The sequence below is a fragment of the Agaricus bisporus genome, assembly GCF_000300575.1.
Source record: "Agaricus bisporus var. bisporus H97 unplaced genomic scaffold AGABI2scaffold_1, whole genome shotgun sequence".
Classification (NCBI taxonomy): Eukaryota; Fungi; Basidiomycota; class Agaricomycetes; order Agaricales; family Agaricaceae; genus Agaricus; species Agaricus bisporus.
The window spans coordinates 873,781-887,664 of record NW_006267344.1 but is presented as its reverse complement, the minus strand read 5'-3'; the positions used below and the strand labels follow the sequence as shown (position 1 = coordinate 887,664).

General features: G+C 47.6%; 6 protein-coding genes across 6 annotated transcripts; 3 read left to right on the top strand and 3 right to left on the bottom strand.

Annotated features, from left to right (window-relative positions):
* Window positions 1–318: 318 nt before the first annotated feature.
* Window positions 319–3,544, bottom strand: AGABI2DRAFT_182070 (hypothetical protein; the record flags this gene model as incomplete). The annotated part of the gene is made up of 3 exons (XM_006454008.1): window positions 319–2,786; window positions 2,837–3,185; window positions 3,289–3,544. 3 exons carry the CDS (start codon window positions 3,542–3,544, stop codon window positions 398–400), a joined length of 2,994 nt encoding a protein of 997 aa, XP_006454071.1. The 3' UTR covers window positions 319–397.
* A 148-nt stretch (window positions 3,545–3,692) lies between these two features.
* Window positions 3,693–5,939, top strand: AGABI2DRAFT_182069 (hypothetical protein; the record flags this gene model as incomplete). The annotated part of the gene is made up of 5 exons (XM_006454007.1): window positions 3,693–4,172; window positions 4,222–4,419; window positions 4,468–4,980; window positions 5,032–5,870; window positions 5,921–5,939. The coding sequence occupies 5 exons, from the start codon at window positions 3,693–3,695 to the stop codon at window positions 5,937–5,939; spliced, it is 2,049 nt and encodes a 682-aa protein (XP_006454070.1).
* Window positions 5,940–6,043: 104 nt separating this feature from the next.
* On the bottom strand, window positions 6,044–8,341 carry AGABI2DRAFT_196793 (hypothetical protein). Its single transcript, XM_006454006.1, has 6 exons — window positions 7,774–8,341; window positions 7,574–7,713; window positions 7,119–7,525; window positions 6,832–7,066; window positions 6,395–6,776; window positions 6,044–6,321 (listed from the first exon to the last, which is right to left on the bottom strand). The coding sequence occupies exons 1-6, from the start codon at window positions 8,274–8,276 to the stop codon at window positions 6,150–6,152; spliced, it is 1,839 nt and encodes a 612-aa protein (XP_006454069.1). The 5' UTR covers window positions 8,277–8,341; the 3' UTR covers window positions 6,044–6,149.
* A 94-nt stretch (window positions 8,342–8,435) lies between these two features.
* On the top strand, window positions 8,436–9,337 carry AGABI2DRAFT_196792 (hypothetical protein; the record flags this gene model as incomplete). Its single annotated transcript, XM_006454005.1, has 7 exons — window positions 8,436–8,491; window positions 8,542–8,568; window positions 8,622–8,785; window positions 8,841–8,956; window positions 9,008–9,111; window positions 9,164–9,231; window positions 9,284–9,337. Coding segments are annotated over exons 1-7 (564 nt in total), but the record flags the coding sequence as incomplete, so codon positions are not given.
* AGABI2DRAFT_189389 (hypothetical protein) lies at window positions 9,320–11,407 on the bottom strand. The gene is made up of 10 exons (XM_006454004.1): window positions 11,168–11,407; window positions 10,983–11,118; window positions 10,881–10,935; window positions 10,738–10,825; window positions 10,473–10,686; window positions 10,261–10,415; window positions 9,907–10,209; window positions 9,695–9,847; window positions 9,438–9,641; window positions 9,320–9,388 (listed from the first exon to the last, which is right to left on the bottom strand). Exons 1-9 carry the CDS (start codon window positions 11,402–11,404, stop codon window positions 9,582–9,584), a joined length of 1,401 nt encoding a protein of 466 aa, XP_006454067.1. The 5' UTR covers window positions 11,405–11,407; the 3' UTR covers window positions 9,320–9,388; window positions 9,438–9,581.
* Window positions 11,408–11,525: 118 nt separating this feature from the next.
* AGABI2DRAFT_113825 (hypothetical protein) lies at window positions 11,526–13,864 on the top strand (the record flags this gene model as incomplete). Its single annotated transcript, XM_006454003.1, has 12 exons — window positions 11,526–11,601; window positions 11,651–11,707; window positions 11,758–11,870; window positions 11,918–12,272; window positions 12,322–12,461; window positions 12,515–12,607; window positions 12,657–12,711; window positions 12,763–12,825; window positions 12,880–13,023; window positions 13,072–13,200; window positions 13,253–13,399; window positions 13,449–13,864. The coding sequence occupies 12 exons, from the start codon at window positions 11,526–11,528 to the stop codon at window positions 13,862–13,864; spliced, it is 1,788 nt and encodes a 595-aa protein (XP_006454066.1).
* Between the last annotated feature and the right edge of the window lie 20 nt (window positions 13,865–13,884).

Genomic DNA, 13,884 nt, shown 5'->3' with positions numbered 1-13,884 from the left:
ATACCCACTGACGCATGTCTTGGTTGACATCATCACTTGCGGGGCGACGTCATAATTATAATCAACCCCCATATATCAGTGGCTGTGAAACAATCAAAGTCTAATTGGTATCAAAGTTTACATATTCGGAACGAAGACAGCAGACATAATTGTTAAATAAGAAAAATGTATAGACAAGATAAAAAAAACCAGAGAATGAATTGCAAGAGATGACAAAAAAGAGAAAAGTGAATGCCGAGCTAGGAGAGATAACGGAAATTGAAAGCACACACAATTAATAAGACAAGCAATCTACAAAAAAAAAAAAAAGAGAAAAGACTGTCGAAAAAACAAAACACCAGACAAAAAAAATATGTATAAAGAATTGAGTAGTCGTGTCCGTATACTGTTGGCGCTTTTACCGATTATCTGCATCCCAAGATCCCATTTTGAGAAATCGGGCTAGCACCTCCTCCGAGCCACGCTTGAAGCTCTCAACACCTCGAGCAGGATCCCAAACTCTCGTACCTGTTCTAATAGTAGGGGCAAACGGTTGATCATCTGGAGGCGATATCGGTCCTACAGACGACAAGGATGAACCAAGGGATGAATCATTGGATATCTGTCGTTGCTTGATTAATACAGCGTTTCCGGGTTGCTGGGTAGTCTGAATAAATGGACGGATTGGCACAACAGATTCGCTTGGAAAAGATATTTGTGGACGTGGTTTGGCTTTCGGGATTCCCGGATTTTGGGAGGGAAAGATGGATTGGGAAGGTGGTTTTGAAGAGACTTCTGGAGAGATTGTTGTTGACGACGTGATGAAGTTGCGACGAGTCTGACGAGGCGTAGCCACTCCGGACGGAGTGATGCCCAAAGAACCACTACTCACAGAACGAGTGCGAGGGAGAACAGGGGGAGGAGGAGCGCTGGATCTAGCATGCGAGTCCGAGGTACGAGCTGCCTGCTTGCCTGTAACGGGATTTGTAGCGTTTAAGGACCTGGCCGGCTGCGAAACTCGACGGCTTCGTTCTTCTACGAGAACTGATACCTGGACACTCTGACTCCGGGTTTGTACAGAGGTGGTCTGGATTCCCCGAGAACGATACTTCTTTTGAGCAGACTTTTGAACTTGGCGAGTTTCCTCCGCTATCAGAGACGAGCTACGGGAACGCCTTCGGCGTTTCTTATCATCATCACTATCATACTCATCGGCATCAACATCCTCGTCCGCATTATCTTCGTCATCCCCATCGCGACTACTAGCTTCCAGTTTCTCGTCCCAATCCTGCCAACGATTACCCCCGGAAGCAGCTGACGAAGGCTGCACGAGTCGCTTCGCATAGCTTTGGATACTTGGATCAACGTCCCAAGCATTTGAGTAGCTTAATTTTTTGGGAAGTCGAGGGGGAGGGGGTTGCTTCAACGGCCTAGTGTCCAAAGTACTCGGCACTGGTAAGGGTTTTGCGACCTTTGGACTGATGAAGCGTGCTGGTGAGGGAGCATCCGAGTCGGGGAAAATACGTCCAGGCCTTTGGCGTGGTTTATCCTCCCATGGAAAGACTGGTTTCACTTTAGTGAGATCTGGAAGGGGATTTGGACCCGTGACAGAGTCTCCCGTAACGTTACGATAATGTCCTTCCGCGCGCAGCGTCTCAGGGATCTTGGGTGGTGGCGGAGCCTCGAAGAAATCGGAACGATGTCCCGGAGTGGGTGGGGACTGTCCAAACTCTGAGTTGCGTGCAGAATCCCAAACGTTTGAAAAGTATGGATCAATTGGAAATGCAGACGGCGGAGGGGGTTTACTGGGTGGAGGCTCGACAGCTGGATTCCAAGAGACAAGAGGAGGCGAAGAAGGGCGTAACGTGTGGTTCTCTCCACCTTGTGATTTTTCCCCATGCTGTATGTGGCCAGAATGAGAATGCTCTTGGTGGTGGTGGTGATGATGAGCAATGTGGGCAACAGATTGCTGCTGGTTAGCTGCCTCCACATCGGAATCACTGTGAGGCGAATGTTGTATTGGCCTGGATACTTGCGCAAAAGGATGAGGAGGCCTATTGGACATGCCGCCAAGGTCCCCAGCAATGGAACCACCTTCTGATTCACTCGTTGGCCCGGCAGAAGAAGCATAGTAATCGGACGTAGGTCTGGATGTGTCAAGCAGAGATCTCGATAAGGGTCCCAACTCTGGAGAAGCTTGAAAGCCTGGAATTGTTAGGGTTTGGGAATATCGGGGACCGTCAGGAAGGTCGAGATGTTGGACCATGGGTGTCAGGGGCAAGTCTCTTTCTGTATCCATGAATGAAGGCTCGGGGGGAAGGGCAGTCCCATTTGTGAATGGTTCATCCTCAATTGGGGATTCAGTTGACGGTTTCTTGGGTCGCATAAGGTCAAAACGTCCCTCGAGAGGTAGTGTGCGATATTCCCCTCCTCCTTCTTTTCCGTTGAAGAAACCAGTTGCATTGACACCCTCTACGGCAAGTTTCCGAAGCTCTTCCAGGCCCAACTGTTTTTCTTCAGCGGGACGAGTTGTTGAGGAGGACGAGTCCCATACGGAAGGATAGTGTTTGACCTCGAAAGAGGGCGGTAGGATAGGCTGAGAACGGTAGTGCTTGTCATAGACAGCAAACCAACGGTCAACAAGAGAATCGTAATCATACGCCTGTTGGGTGGTATGAGGCCGGGCTGTAACTCTCTTTTCGGCGAGAAAAGGGGAGCGGAAAGGGATTGAATGCCAGGGTTTATTGGGGCCGATGAAATGAAGGGCGTTGATCTGAGAACCGTAGCGCTCGTAAGCCGGGGCATACCTAGGGGGGTTGATGAGGAGAAGAAGAAGAGAAGGATAGAAGGGACGCACGTGTATGCGGCTGTTGGGGTAGTGTTGTAGGTAAAGCTTAGCCTATGCCAGTCGCCGCCGCGCCATTCGTTGAGGAGACCTTGGTCGCCGCCATCCCAGGAGCCTTTGGATTTGAGTAAGCTGATCAAGTGGTCAAACTTGTCTTGACCTGGGGAAAGGACGAGAACACCAGAGTTGAAGATGTCAGGCCAGCCCACGTCTGGAGCGGCGGCAAAGTCGTGGGAGAGGTTAAAGAGGTGAGAAAGAGGGCGGACGGGGAGGACGTCGGCATCGAGGAAGATGATTTTAGAGTATTGGGTCAATCGGAAGACATGCAATTTGGTAAAGACCGTGGTAAGGTCGGGACGACCTGGCAGCCTGTGTTAGTAGGGGGCGCGGAAATATTGACTTGTCAAGAAGAAGAAAGATTCGGAACGGGTACGTAAGGCAAGAAGAAAAAAAAAGAGACATACCCAAAAGATGGAGATTGGCAAGGTCCTCTGCTTCAAGGACCTCGACGCCGATAACTGTATCGAAAGACTGGCGGAGGAGTTTGATAGTAGAGACATCGACAGTTTCTGGAGTGACGAGGCAGAGAGACTGAAAGGGAAGCTCGGGGAAGACGGGGGGCTGGGGGTGGAGGTCGCGGAGAGCCGCAGCCTGGGCGAGGGCACCGGGGAGATACGAGTCTGAAGAAACGAGGGTGACAGAGGCATACGGGCCAGCCATTAGCCGGGGTAAGGGGGAGGACAGAAGATGATCAGACGCCAACAAACGTCAACACCAGCCCCCTCGTCCACCTCCCAGGTCTGCACGGAGAGAGCTCGGAAATCTTATATTCTTACGTAACAGCTGCCTGCCCTGACGTCATCGTGCGATGGTCGTCGTCCTCCGCCATGCCCGCCGTGCCTCCTCCTGGTCCCGCCCCTTCACACCCCCTGCCCTAACCTTCTATCCGCGGCGCCGCGCTCTCTGGCTCATCCCCCTCGCAGGCGGCCTCACGCTCTGGCTTCTTCCCCGCCCCAAGTCTCTCTTTCCTTCCCTCTTTGCCTCTCCCACCCTCATCCCGTGTCTGCCCCCGACGCCACCCCAGTCAGAACCCACCCTCGTTCTTCCCCACAGATCTTCCATCTCTGCGCGAGTCGCCCAGCTCCTCCGCGACCATGTCTGGGAACCCATCCTCACCGCAAAGCGCTTCATCCACCTCTTTGCCCTCTTTGTCCCCGTCATCGTCGCCAGCCCCATGCTTCTCGTCGGTCATCCCGAAAAACTCCTCAAGGGCGACAGATGGGGTGCTGTCTGGTGGTATCGCCTCTTGGTCCGCCAGATGGCCGCCGCCGGTCCCACTTTTATCAAGGTTTGCGCTTTCACTTTCCTACAGGGTATCTACTCAACTGCACACCTAGCTGGCCCAATGGGCTGCTTCCAGAAGAGATCTCTTTCCCGTTCAGCTCTGCGAAATGCTAGGCTCGCTGCATTCTCGAGGCAAACCTCATTCGCTAGAGCACACCAGGCAAGTCATCGAGCGTGTCTTTGAACGATCCTTCGACGACGTCTTTGAGGAATTTGACGAGCATCCCATCGGTACCGGCGCTATCGCTCAAGTATGCCTCTTTATCTTTCATGCCACTACTCTACTCACATTCCATCAGGTTTACCGAGCGACTCTCAAAAACGACCTCTTACCACCCTCGTATCTTGGACCTCGTCGTAAACGAAAGACCCCAGGCGGTGCTTTCGCTCCTGTCATCCTTCAGGATCCTCCCCCATCCGTCCCAACAGCCTCCGTCGCCATCAAAATCCTTCATCCCCGCGTGTCCAAGACCATCTCCCGCGATCTTTCCATCATGCACTTCTTTGCTAGCGCCATATCCTTGTTGCCAGGTATGAGGTGGATTTCTCTCCCTCAAGAGGTCGAGGTCTTTGGCTCTATGATGAACCAACAACTCGATCTTCGTAACGAAGTTGAGAATCTCATCGTTTTTGAAAACAACTTTGCCCACAGAAAGGTTCCGGTGACGTTCCCAAGACCTCTCAAGGTTTGGTCTACCCAGGATGTTCTCATTGAGGAATTTGAGAATGCGCTTCCGTTGGAAGCCTTTCTCCGGAATGGAGGTGGTCCATATGATGACCAAGTCGCCACGGTTGGCTTGGATGCGTTCTTGGTGAGTGCCTCACAACTCTATGTACGGCGAAAATTGAACCGCTTCTCGTAGAACATGCTTCTGCTTGACAACTTTGTCCACTCTGATCTGCATCCGGGCAACATCATGGTCAAGTTTTGCAAACCGTTGAACACGCGCATGGTATTGGAGAATCTATACAACCACATCTTCCACAAGAAAGCCTCTCCCGAAAGCACCATTTTTTCAACACTGAATCCTCCAGCCGACTATTCCGATTCGGACAAGATCGTATCTCGTCTTCGTAAACTCGAAGACCAACCAATCGAATGGCATGCTGAACTGGAACATCTCCATTCGTCAGGGTACATTCCAGAAATTGTTTTCATCGATGCAGGACTGGTGACCACTCTCGATAATACAAACCGACGCAATTTTCTAGATCTTTTCCGCGCGGTAGCTGAATTTGACGGCTACAAAACGGGTCATCTCATGATTGAGCGATCACGGTCACCAGAACTCGCTATCAACACCGAAACGTTTGCTCTTAAAATGCAACATTTGGTCCTCAGCGTCAAACGGAAAACGTTTTCCTTGGGACAAATCAAAATATCCGATCTCCTCACTGAAGTCCTTAAAAACGTTCGAGAACACCACGTGAAACTCGAGGGCGATTTTATAAATACTGTGATTTCAATTTTGTTGTTGGAAGGGATTGGAAGGCAATTGGACCCTGGTTTGGATTTGTTTGCGAGTGCGTTGCCGATTTTGAGGCAGTTGGGAGCGCAGATGGCGTCGCAGGAGAGTGGGATGATTAAGGATATTCCGAGTAGTAATTTGGGTGCGTTGTTGAAGGTGTGGGTGTGGGTTGAGGCGAGGTCGTTGATATCGGGTGCGGCTGTGAGTGCGGATGAGATGATCAAGTATGATTGGTGTGTTTTTTTATGTTCGCTTGTTTTCGTCAGCTCATGTTTGAATTCAGGATTTGCCCGAGCGTTTAAGAAGAGTGTTTGCACTTAGAGTTATTTTCTTTATTCAATTCCTTTGTTGATAATCATTCGGCATTTTGTTGGCATCGTTTTAACATAGACACCTGTATTTTATCTTAGAGACATAACTTCGAGCGTGTACATAAAGTAATAGTGGCTACAATAGTCGATAAATGACTCGGCTTCCAATAAAAATTGATATATTACAGCGATTGAATTCACTTAGGCACGCGCCAACCGAACACCACCGGATGGATACACGAGCTCATCTCCTTCCCAGTAAACAAGGTCAATGGGTGCACCGCGACTGAACAGCCCGTTGTCAATGGAAACCCAATACGGCATACACCCAGCACTGGGATCATTATTCAAGGATTTCCTGCCAAAAGCCAGTCTGCCCATCAGAGAGAACAAGACAAACAGTTCAGTAGTCCAAAAGGATGAAAGAGAATTCATGGACGACGGACCTGAATTCATTTGGTCTTCCTGTGTTCCATAAGGCGATAGGATAGGGTTTATGGAAATCGATATCGGAATCTTCGATGATCTTCAAGACGTCATGTCCACGAACGATAAGTTCAGTAATATACAATGCTCCGTTTATCAATTTGACTTGAGCAGTGGTAGTTTCTCCTTTTTCAATTGAGCTAGAAGACTCAACCCAACGACCCACATACGCATTATTCACTCGTTCTTCAAGTAAACTCCGGATTGCAGGTTGATATAATGATGCTGCTTCTTGTACGATTGCTGCCGTATTCTGATAAGTCCCTGTAACGAGCACAATGATACCGTATTGGAATTCCGGTACCAAAACAAATTCGGAATGATAACCTGGGAGATTTCCTCCTAACAAGTCCTCCTCCATAAGTTATTTTATCATTTTTAATTTGATGTGGGTTACCTTTCATGTATAATCGAACGTTGTTCTCGATTGTCATGATCTCCCAAGGTGCACCGACTTCTTGGAAATTGTTTTTCCAAGTGAAGAGTGGGTGTAACCATTCTCTGACGACATGTTCGGAAATGACTCCGTTATTCGTAACAGGGTCGAGAATTGATTGCATGACAGTCTCGAGGTCGGCAAGAGAGCTATATTGACCGCCTGCAGGTGCTTCTGCATCGTCAAAGGTAATATCCTAAATTCATTTTCTTCAGCACAAGACACCAAAATAGAATTTGAAAACTAACAGCCCATTCATGACTTTGACTCGGAACAGCCAAATCATCCACCAAAGAAGTTCCATATGGCACTCGATAAAAACTGCCATTAAGACCGAGAGGATCAAAAATATCACGTTTAATCAACTCTTCATGCGATTGAGGCTCATTTTCGGAATTGGGTCCCGCTCTCAGTTTGTTTGCGGCGACATTTGAAAGTCCAAGTAGGTCCATGCCAGAATTTGAATAGATGGGATAGTCGTATGGTAGATTTATGAGTGGGTATTTGTTTATGGATTTGACCAATTCGGCAAAGGTGCGTTGACCTCGCTCGGGGAGTGGGAGACTTCCTTGACTTTGCATGTGTCTGAGAGTTGATGTTGATGAATTTTGAGGCCATTCTCCGATGTCAAAAGGGGGGTAGTCTCTTCCTATGCCTGGTGGAAACATGAATGTGTAAGAAGTGAGCAATAATTCGTACTTACCGGACATATGGCTTGCGAGTTGTCTTAAAGTGATACGAGGTCTGGTTCCCGAAGAGCTGTTCTTTCCGCCATTAAGGTATCCCGACCATCCATAAACTGGAATTTCGAGTTCGGGCAGGAACATCTCCACTGGATCATCACTTGAACCGGTGTCAGGATCATATATGCATCCTTCAAAGGTGGGAACCAGCAACACTCACAGATTCAAAACCCCTCTCTCGCGTAAAATCAAAGTTTCTAGAACCGTGAACAACTTTGTGATACTCGCAATCCGATAAATCGAATTTCTCGATACAGGCTTCTGGGAGACGGTTTCATTGGCTTTGAGGACACCATAACCCCGTTCAAATATCGTCCCGTAGGGAGTAACAACAGCAATCGATAGACTATCGATATCAGGATGTGAAGCCCGCTCTGTGAGGAAAGCATCGAGTTTCTTGGAACTCTTCCTCAAAGGACCTTCGCTTGGGCACAGAGGTCTCTTCTTTAATAAGTGGTTGGGAAGAGGAAAAGGACATCCCAAGTTAGCGGAAATGGCTTGTGGAGATTGAATAGCTAAAGAGAAATAGATTTCAGCTTCATATACATGCCAGCCAAGGACCCAAAGTGCAGCCAAAGTGATAATCGCGAGACTGATTTTCCTTGTGGTGAGGCATGCTGTTCGTTGGAGAAAAGTGCGCCGGATTTCGGGCTTCAGATCCATGGCGGTCAAAAAGACAAGATACCCAGGAAAATCAGTCCATATCAGCACGTTCACATGCACATGGGATAACTAAACAAAGAGTGGGTTTCATGGGATCACTGCATGACATGCAGTCATATGGCAACACAGCCACAACTTGCCCCATCACTTGATTTTATTAACCTCCGAGCCCTCTAAGGAAACTATGAGCGAGAACAAGCCACTTACTTTTAATGGTAGAAACATCTATTTCGTGAACGAATTTTGGGCTAATGCAACGAGGAAGAAACTGTCCGAGGAATTGCGGAATTCAGTATGTTCCACCGCCGCTTGCGCGAACAAATCTGGTCCTTAAGCCATGTACAGTCGAAGTGGCTATTCATACGATCCTCTTCGTCCGACAAGTCTATCCTGCCGATGTTTTTGTCCGGCGGAAGAAATACGAGACACCAGTATATCAATCTCGTCACCCCGCCTTAAATGAGTATATCTCTGGTGCAGTCAAAGCTGTTCGAGATGAAATGGAACTTGTGAGTTCTCAATGTGATAAACAATACTCGTAGGCCAAGCCCTTCGCGTTTTTAGGGAAAAGTAGAGAAGGTCATTGTGGCCATCCGAGATCAGAACCAAGTGGCATTAGAACGATTTATCTTCTCTATCGACCATATGGTCCAGGTTGAAGCTTTCGACAAGGATGCATGGTTCGTCTAATCCAACTGACACCTTTATTCTTTGACTCATGATTTCACCAGCGTCGAAAACGCGATGACGCCCAGCAACCTTGTTCAATACTTTCGTTCATTCCTCATTAAAATCAACATGATAGAATCAGTCCTTGGTCAATTGGAACTTGCAGGTATGTACGCCGTAAAGTACTCCAAGAATCCTGTTTCACAGGCAGCTTCAAGATGATATCAATTTCTCCGTCATTATCGAATTGAAAGATGACTCCGTACCCACAGCCTCCCAGGCCAAAGTATGTGTATGCTGCTAGATATAGGATTTCCGGTTGACTCATACTTATGTAGGAACAACCGCCATGGGTTCCGGCAGAGTTACAAAATACAACACCAGGTACCTCTGACGATGCAGAAATGCATATGTTGCGGGCTGTCAACACAGGAATAGTCAATGTGTGTGCCGGTTCATCTAGAGCGTGTATCCAACTAATTCTTTCACTAGTTGTCTGTCGCAGTCCAAGAATCCGGGGAGAAATTGCAACGCATGAAAGATTTAATGGCTCCATGAACAAACCCACTTTATTCGTTAAACTCGTCATTATGGTCAGGAAGCTAGTGTACAAGGTAGAAGACGGAGGGTAATAAATTATATGTCCACACGAATCCGCTGTATTATAGGAATGATACGGTCCCACTCTTCCATTGCCTGATAACACACGATAAGAATACTTTTCTATGGAACAAGAGAAACACACTCACTGCTTTGTAAAACTCAATTTGACCCTCAGCAAAGTTTCCAAGCATGTCTTTCATCTCCGCGTCCTTCGCGTGCTGGAAGACGAGTTGCTCTCTAAGTGTTTCTTCGCTGAAAGCATCTGAGGTTTCATGAGCTGTTGTAACAGCATCTTGCAGCTTTTACAAATTTTACAAATTGAGCCACGAGCAAATTCGTATGGTAGCAAAGAACTGACCTCTTTGATTTTGGAATCTAGCTTTCGCATCTTTTCCACTCGACTTCTATCGTCGTCGGTGCCACGGAGTGCGTCCACACGGTCCTTTAAATAGGCACCAATACCCAAACCAGTACTTCCTGCGTGTCCACTAATGACTGCAGCGAGGCGGTCACGTTCAGCAGTTACTCCAGATAAATACTCTGAAAGTTCCTCGAAATCTAGCTGTTTCTGGTCACGTAGTTTCAGAACAGCGCGGTTGGCATGAGAGTATGTTAGCAGTGAATGTATGTGGTTGAGTAGAGGATCCGTCGTCGTATGTGTCTACAATAACTACTTAGCGGTAAAGGATGATTGAAGTGAGTAGTAACGGACCGTATGCCGGAGAAGGGCTGAAAATTCGAGGAGTGTATTGGAAAAGTGATTCAAAGGATCAGTTATTCCCGATTCCAGGAATCCTAAACCCTGAACAGCGACAGCCAAATCGTGGTAATCTGCGGTGAGATCTTCGCCGGATTCAGGGTTTCCATCTCATTTAGCCTCAGACCTTCGAAGGTGAAGAGTTGGGACCACAGTGTGAGACTTACCGCTTGTTCTATTCCTGATCCTCGTATACAAGCGTTCTGTATGAGTTAAGCCGTCTTCAAACTTGTCGACACCTTCGCGCATGTCCAGAAACCGTTCGTCAGGTTTCTTAACACGTGAGAATGCATTGAGTAGAGTATCCGAAATATTGTCGATGAGGCTTGGAGAAGGTTCAGATCCGGGAGGATGAGCAATATGTTGATGCATGTAAACATGCTGGCATATGATAGTAAGATTAGGAGAGGCGGATAATGAAAAATAGCTAACCCATTCAGTCGATTCAAAGAATGCCCGTAGGAGCGTGCTACGTTGGAGTGTAGGATGTCGGGAAATCCTCTCCAAGAATCGATGGAGACTTGGGAAAAGAAAGATCAATCAATCTGTTCTTGTACAATTTAAATGCGTCATACTCAAGTCTTCGACGTTCCATGAATTCAGGACTGAAACGATCCCCAGTGAGGTATTCTGAAAGATATGAATTCATCGGTGATGCTCAGAGCAGGTACGCATACCAAGCCTATGTTTGTCTGGAAGCGCTGGGACGACGCATGCAGGAAAATCTCGAACAAGGTTATCACGAAGAAAAACGAAGTCTTGAAACCTTCGCCGTGACGATGGGTTGGATGTGGAGAATATGGGTAGATTTGTCTTGTTGGAGGATTAGCGTATATTCACGAGCCCTTTACGAATAAACCACCTTTGCTGAAACGAGATACGAAACATAGGCGTCTTTGGTCTCAGGCAATTCCTTGACTGGATCCTTGACTTCAGTCACTAAATAGCCTTCCCATTTTGGCTCGTGTGGATCGCCCGAATCCGCAGTGCTCTGTCTGAAACCCGGGCCCAACGAGACAGGCTCATGGTCGTTGTAGACTGGTGCGGAGGGAGACTCCCAAGTGACGCTGTCGAAGACGTCGTCGTCGTCGCCGAGCATGTTTGGGCTGTGTGTGCAGTGCGTAAGTGGGACTGAGTGGCCAGAATCAGCACCCTCGGGATTCAACAAAAACAAACATACAGCGTTACTCCTACTCCCAAGTGTCCCGCAGCCTGGGGCCATGTTTTCTTCTTTGATTTTTCTTCTCTCCTTAATCTTCTATGCTATTGCTTTCCAAGTTCCATTCACAGATTCAGGTATGTTCTCATTTTTGTGGCGTTCTATTATGTCTCATTTCTCTGCCAGATTATTCCAGACAAACATGCAGTGGCATGTGGGCAGGGCGCAATACATATATCAATGGTGCGCGATATGCTACAACTTTCTCTTCTATCTCTAATATCCACTGTCAGTTACATTTGGTCAAGGCTCGCTGGGTCAGGTTGCCATGGTCATCTATGAGTGGGCCGACGCACCATTTCTGGGCAAGGTTGACGCAGGTCATGATGACGATCTCCGCGTACCTGTAAGAGAAACCGCTTCCTGATTTCATTTTTAAACTTATCGTCATAGAAAACTTATGTCTGTACCTCTGATGCACTTGCTCGAGGCGACTGCACGCGAGACCAGCTTGGACGTTTCATTCTCGACCTCCCTCAAGGCAAACCGATCAATGACACCAGCTTTTGGTCCGCGCGCGTCCTCTTATCATCAGGCGCTGGGGACCCAGTTTCTACCTTGACTACCAGGGGGATCAACCTGGAGTCTCTTGATCATGAGCGACGCTTACCCATACCAAGAATTGAGGCTCCCTGGCGGCGAGATGCGCATGTGAGCAGAGAGAACCCGAATCCTAGTCCGGGTGGAATTTTATCGTATCAAGCCCCGATTCATTACCTTGTCCAAAGGACGGGCTATTACTGTGTTGGTGTGTACATTGGTATCTCTGCCTCTTCTAGCTCAAATCATCTATGCAGCCATATTACCTGTCTCAACCAGCTCTCAAAACCCTCGTGCAGATACGGATGTTCCATATCATCCTAGCTATGTTGGCACCGTATTGTTCAGAAACACATTCGATGGCCAATTGGAGGCCATAGATTATCCCAAAGTTAATGTATATACTCCTATCATCGCCCTACCCAGGACGCGAGTCTAACCGTCGTTAAGTTTTATTTTGCTATGTCAGTGATATATGTTATTTTCGGTCTTGCCTGGGGTTGGTTGTGCTGGAGGAATTCCCAAGATCTATTACCGTTGCAAGTGAGTTCGATTTAGTTCACCGAGATGGGCTAAATTTCATTTGGCCTAGAATTACCTTTCAGGCCTCGTTGGTCTCCTCGTAATCGAGATGGTAGGAAATTGGGGTACGTGATTGTTTGCATATATCATTCTGCGGTTAATCATTGTATATCTAGCCTATTACCGCTACCTTAACGCCCATGGCAGAAGTACGGCCTCAACAATCTTTCTCATCGTCGGTAAGTGAAACGTCCTATCTTTTCACCCAGAAACTTTTGGCTCATGATCAACAGTATCAATTCTTGATGCCGGAAAAGCATCCATGTCATTCTTTATGCTACTCGTCGTTGCGATGGGTTTAAGTGTGGTAAAGGAGTCTTTGGGCAGGAACATGTTCAGATGCCAGCTCTTAGCTTGTGCTCATTTCGTTTTTGGCAGTAAGTGTCTATTCAAGGACCGTTAACTGCGTTTTTACATTTTCACAGTATTGTATTCTGTCGGCATCGTGGAATTGTCACTCGAATCGACGTCCGCACTGGTGCTCCTCTTGTTCATCATTCCTTTAGCATTCACTTTAAGCGGATTCCTTCTTTGGATCATGTATTCCTTGAATAGTACGTTTAAATTTCCACATACTGTATCTGGACGTTGACTGACCTGGTATAGCTACCATTACCTATCTCCGTGAACGAAAGCAACGCTATAAACTAAAGATGTTTAGGCGCCTGCACTATATCCTTATGTTTGTTGTCTGCACTATCACTGCCTTCTTTGTCGTCTCCTCCTTTGCATTCTCCGGTCGCTTAGCCGAAGGTAGGAAATTATTGTTTTATTTAGATTTGACGTTGATATCCCCGTTTAGACTTCGAAGCCAAACAATGGAAAATTCGATGGTGGCTCCTTGACGGTTGGCTTGCCTTGTTATACCTCGTCTCTTTTGCTGCTATCGCGTTTCTGTGGCGCCCATCAGCAAACAATAGGCGTTTGGCTATGTCTGATGAAATCGCTCAGGATGAGAATGATGCCGAAGATTATGATCTCGAGACTCTCCATCATCGTCAACGACTGAGGGATGACGATGATGATGACGCTACTCTTGTCGGCACCCGCGGCGGTCATATTCCGTCAGTAGTAGAAGACCACGTTGTGTTTGAGATTGGAGACGAAGATGACGAGGACGAGGATTCTGCCAAAAAGCGCCACCCTGAACGCCTTTCAGGAGAGAATCTGCACCATTCAGGAGAACGGGAAGGTCTTATGACCGCGAGAAACGATTGACTTCAGACTATCTAGTGCTT

Excerpts from the sequence above, each read along its gene's own strand:
- AGABI2DRAFT_196793 (XM_006454006.1), bottom strand. The coding sequence starts at position 8,276 with ATGGATCTGAAGCCCGAAATCCGGCGCACTTTTCTCCAACGAACAGCA. Across the intron at positions 7,067-7,118 it reads GTCAAAGTCATGAATGGGCT|GATATTACCTTTGACGATGC; the intron begins GTTAGTTTTCAA and ends AAATGAATTTAG. Across the intron at positions 6,777-6,831 it reads CGTTCGATTATACATGAAAG|GAGGAAATCTCCCAGGTTAT; the intron begins GTAACCCACATC and ends AGGACTTGTTAG.
- AGABI2DRAFT_189389 (XM_006454004.1), bottom strand. The coding sequence starts at position 11,404 with ATGCTCGGCGACGACGACGACGTCTTCGACAGCGTCACTTGGGAGTCT. Across the intron at positions 10,826-10,880 it reads ATGGAACGTCGAAGACTTGA|TCTCCATCGATTCTTGGAGA; the intron begins GTATGACGCATT and ends TCTTTTCCCAAG. Across the intron at positions 10,416-10,472 it reads GATCAGGAATAGAACAAGCG|ATGGAAACCCTGAATCCGGC; the intron begins GTAAGTCTCACA and ends AGGCTAAATGAG.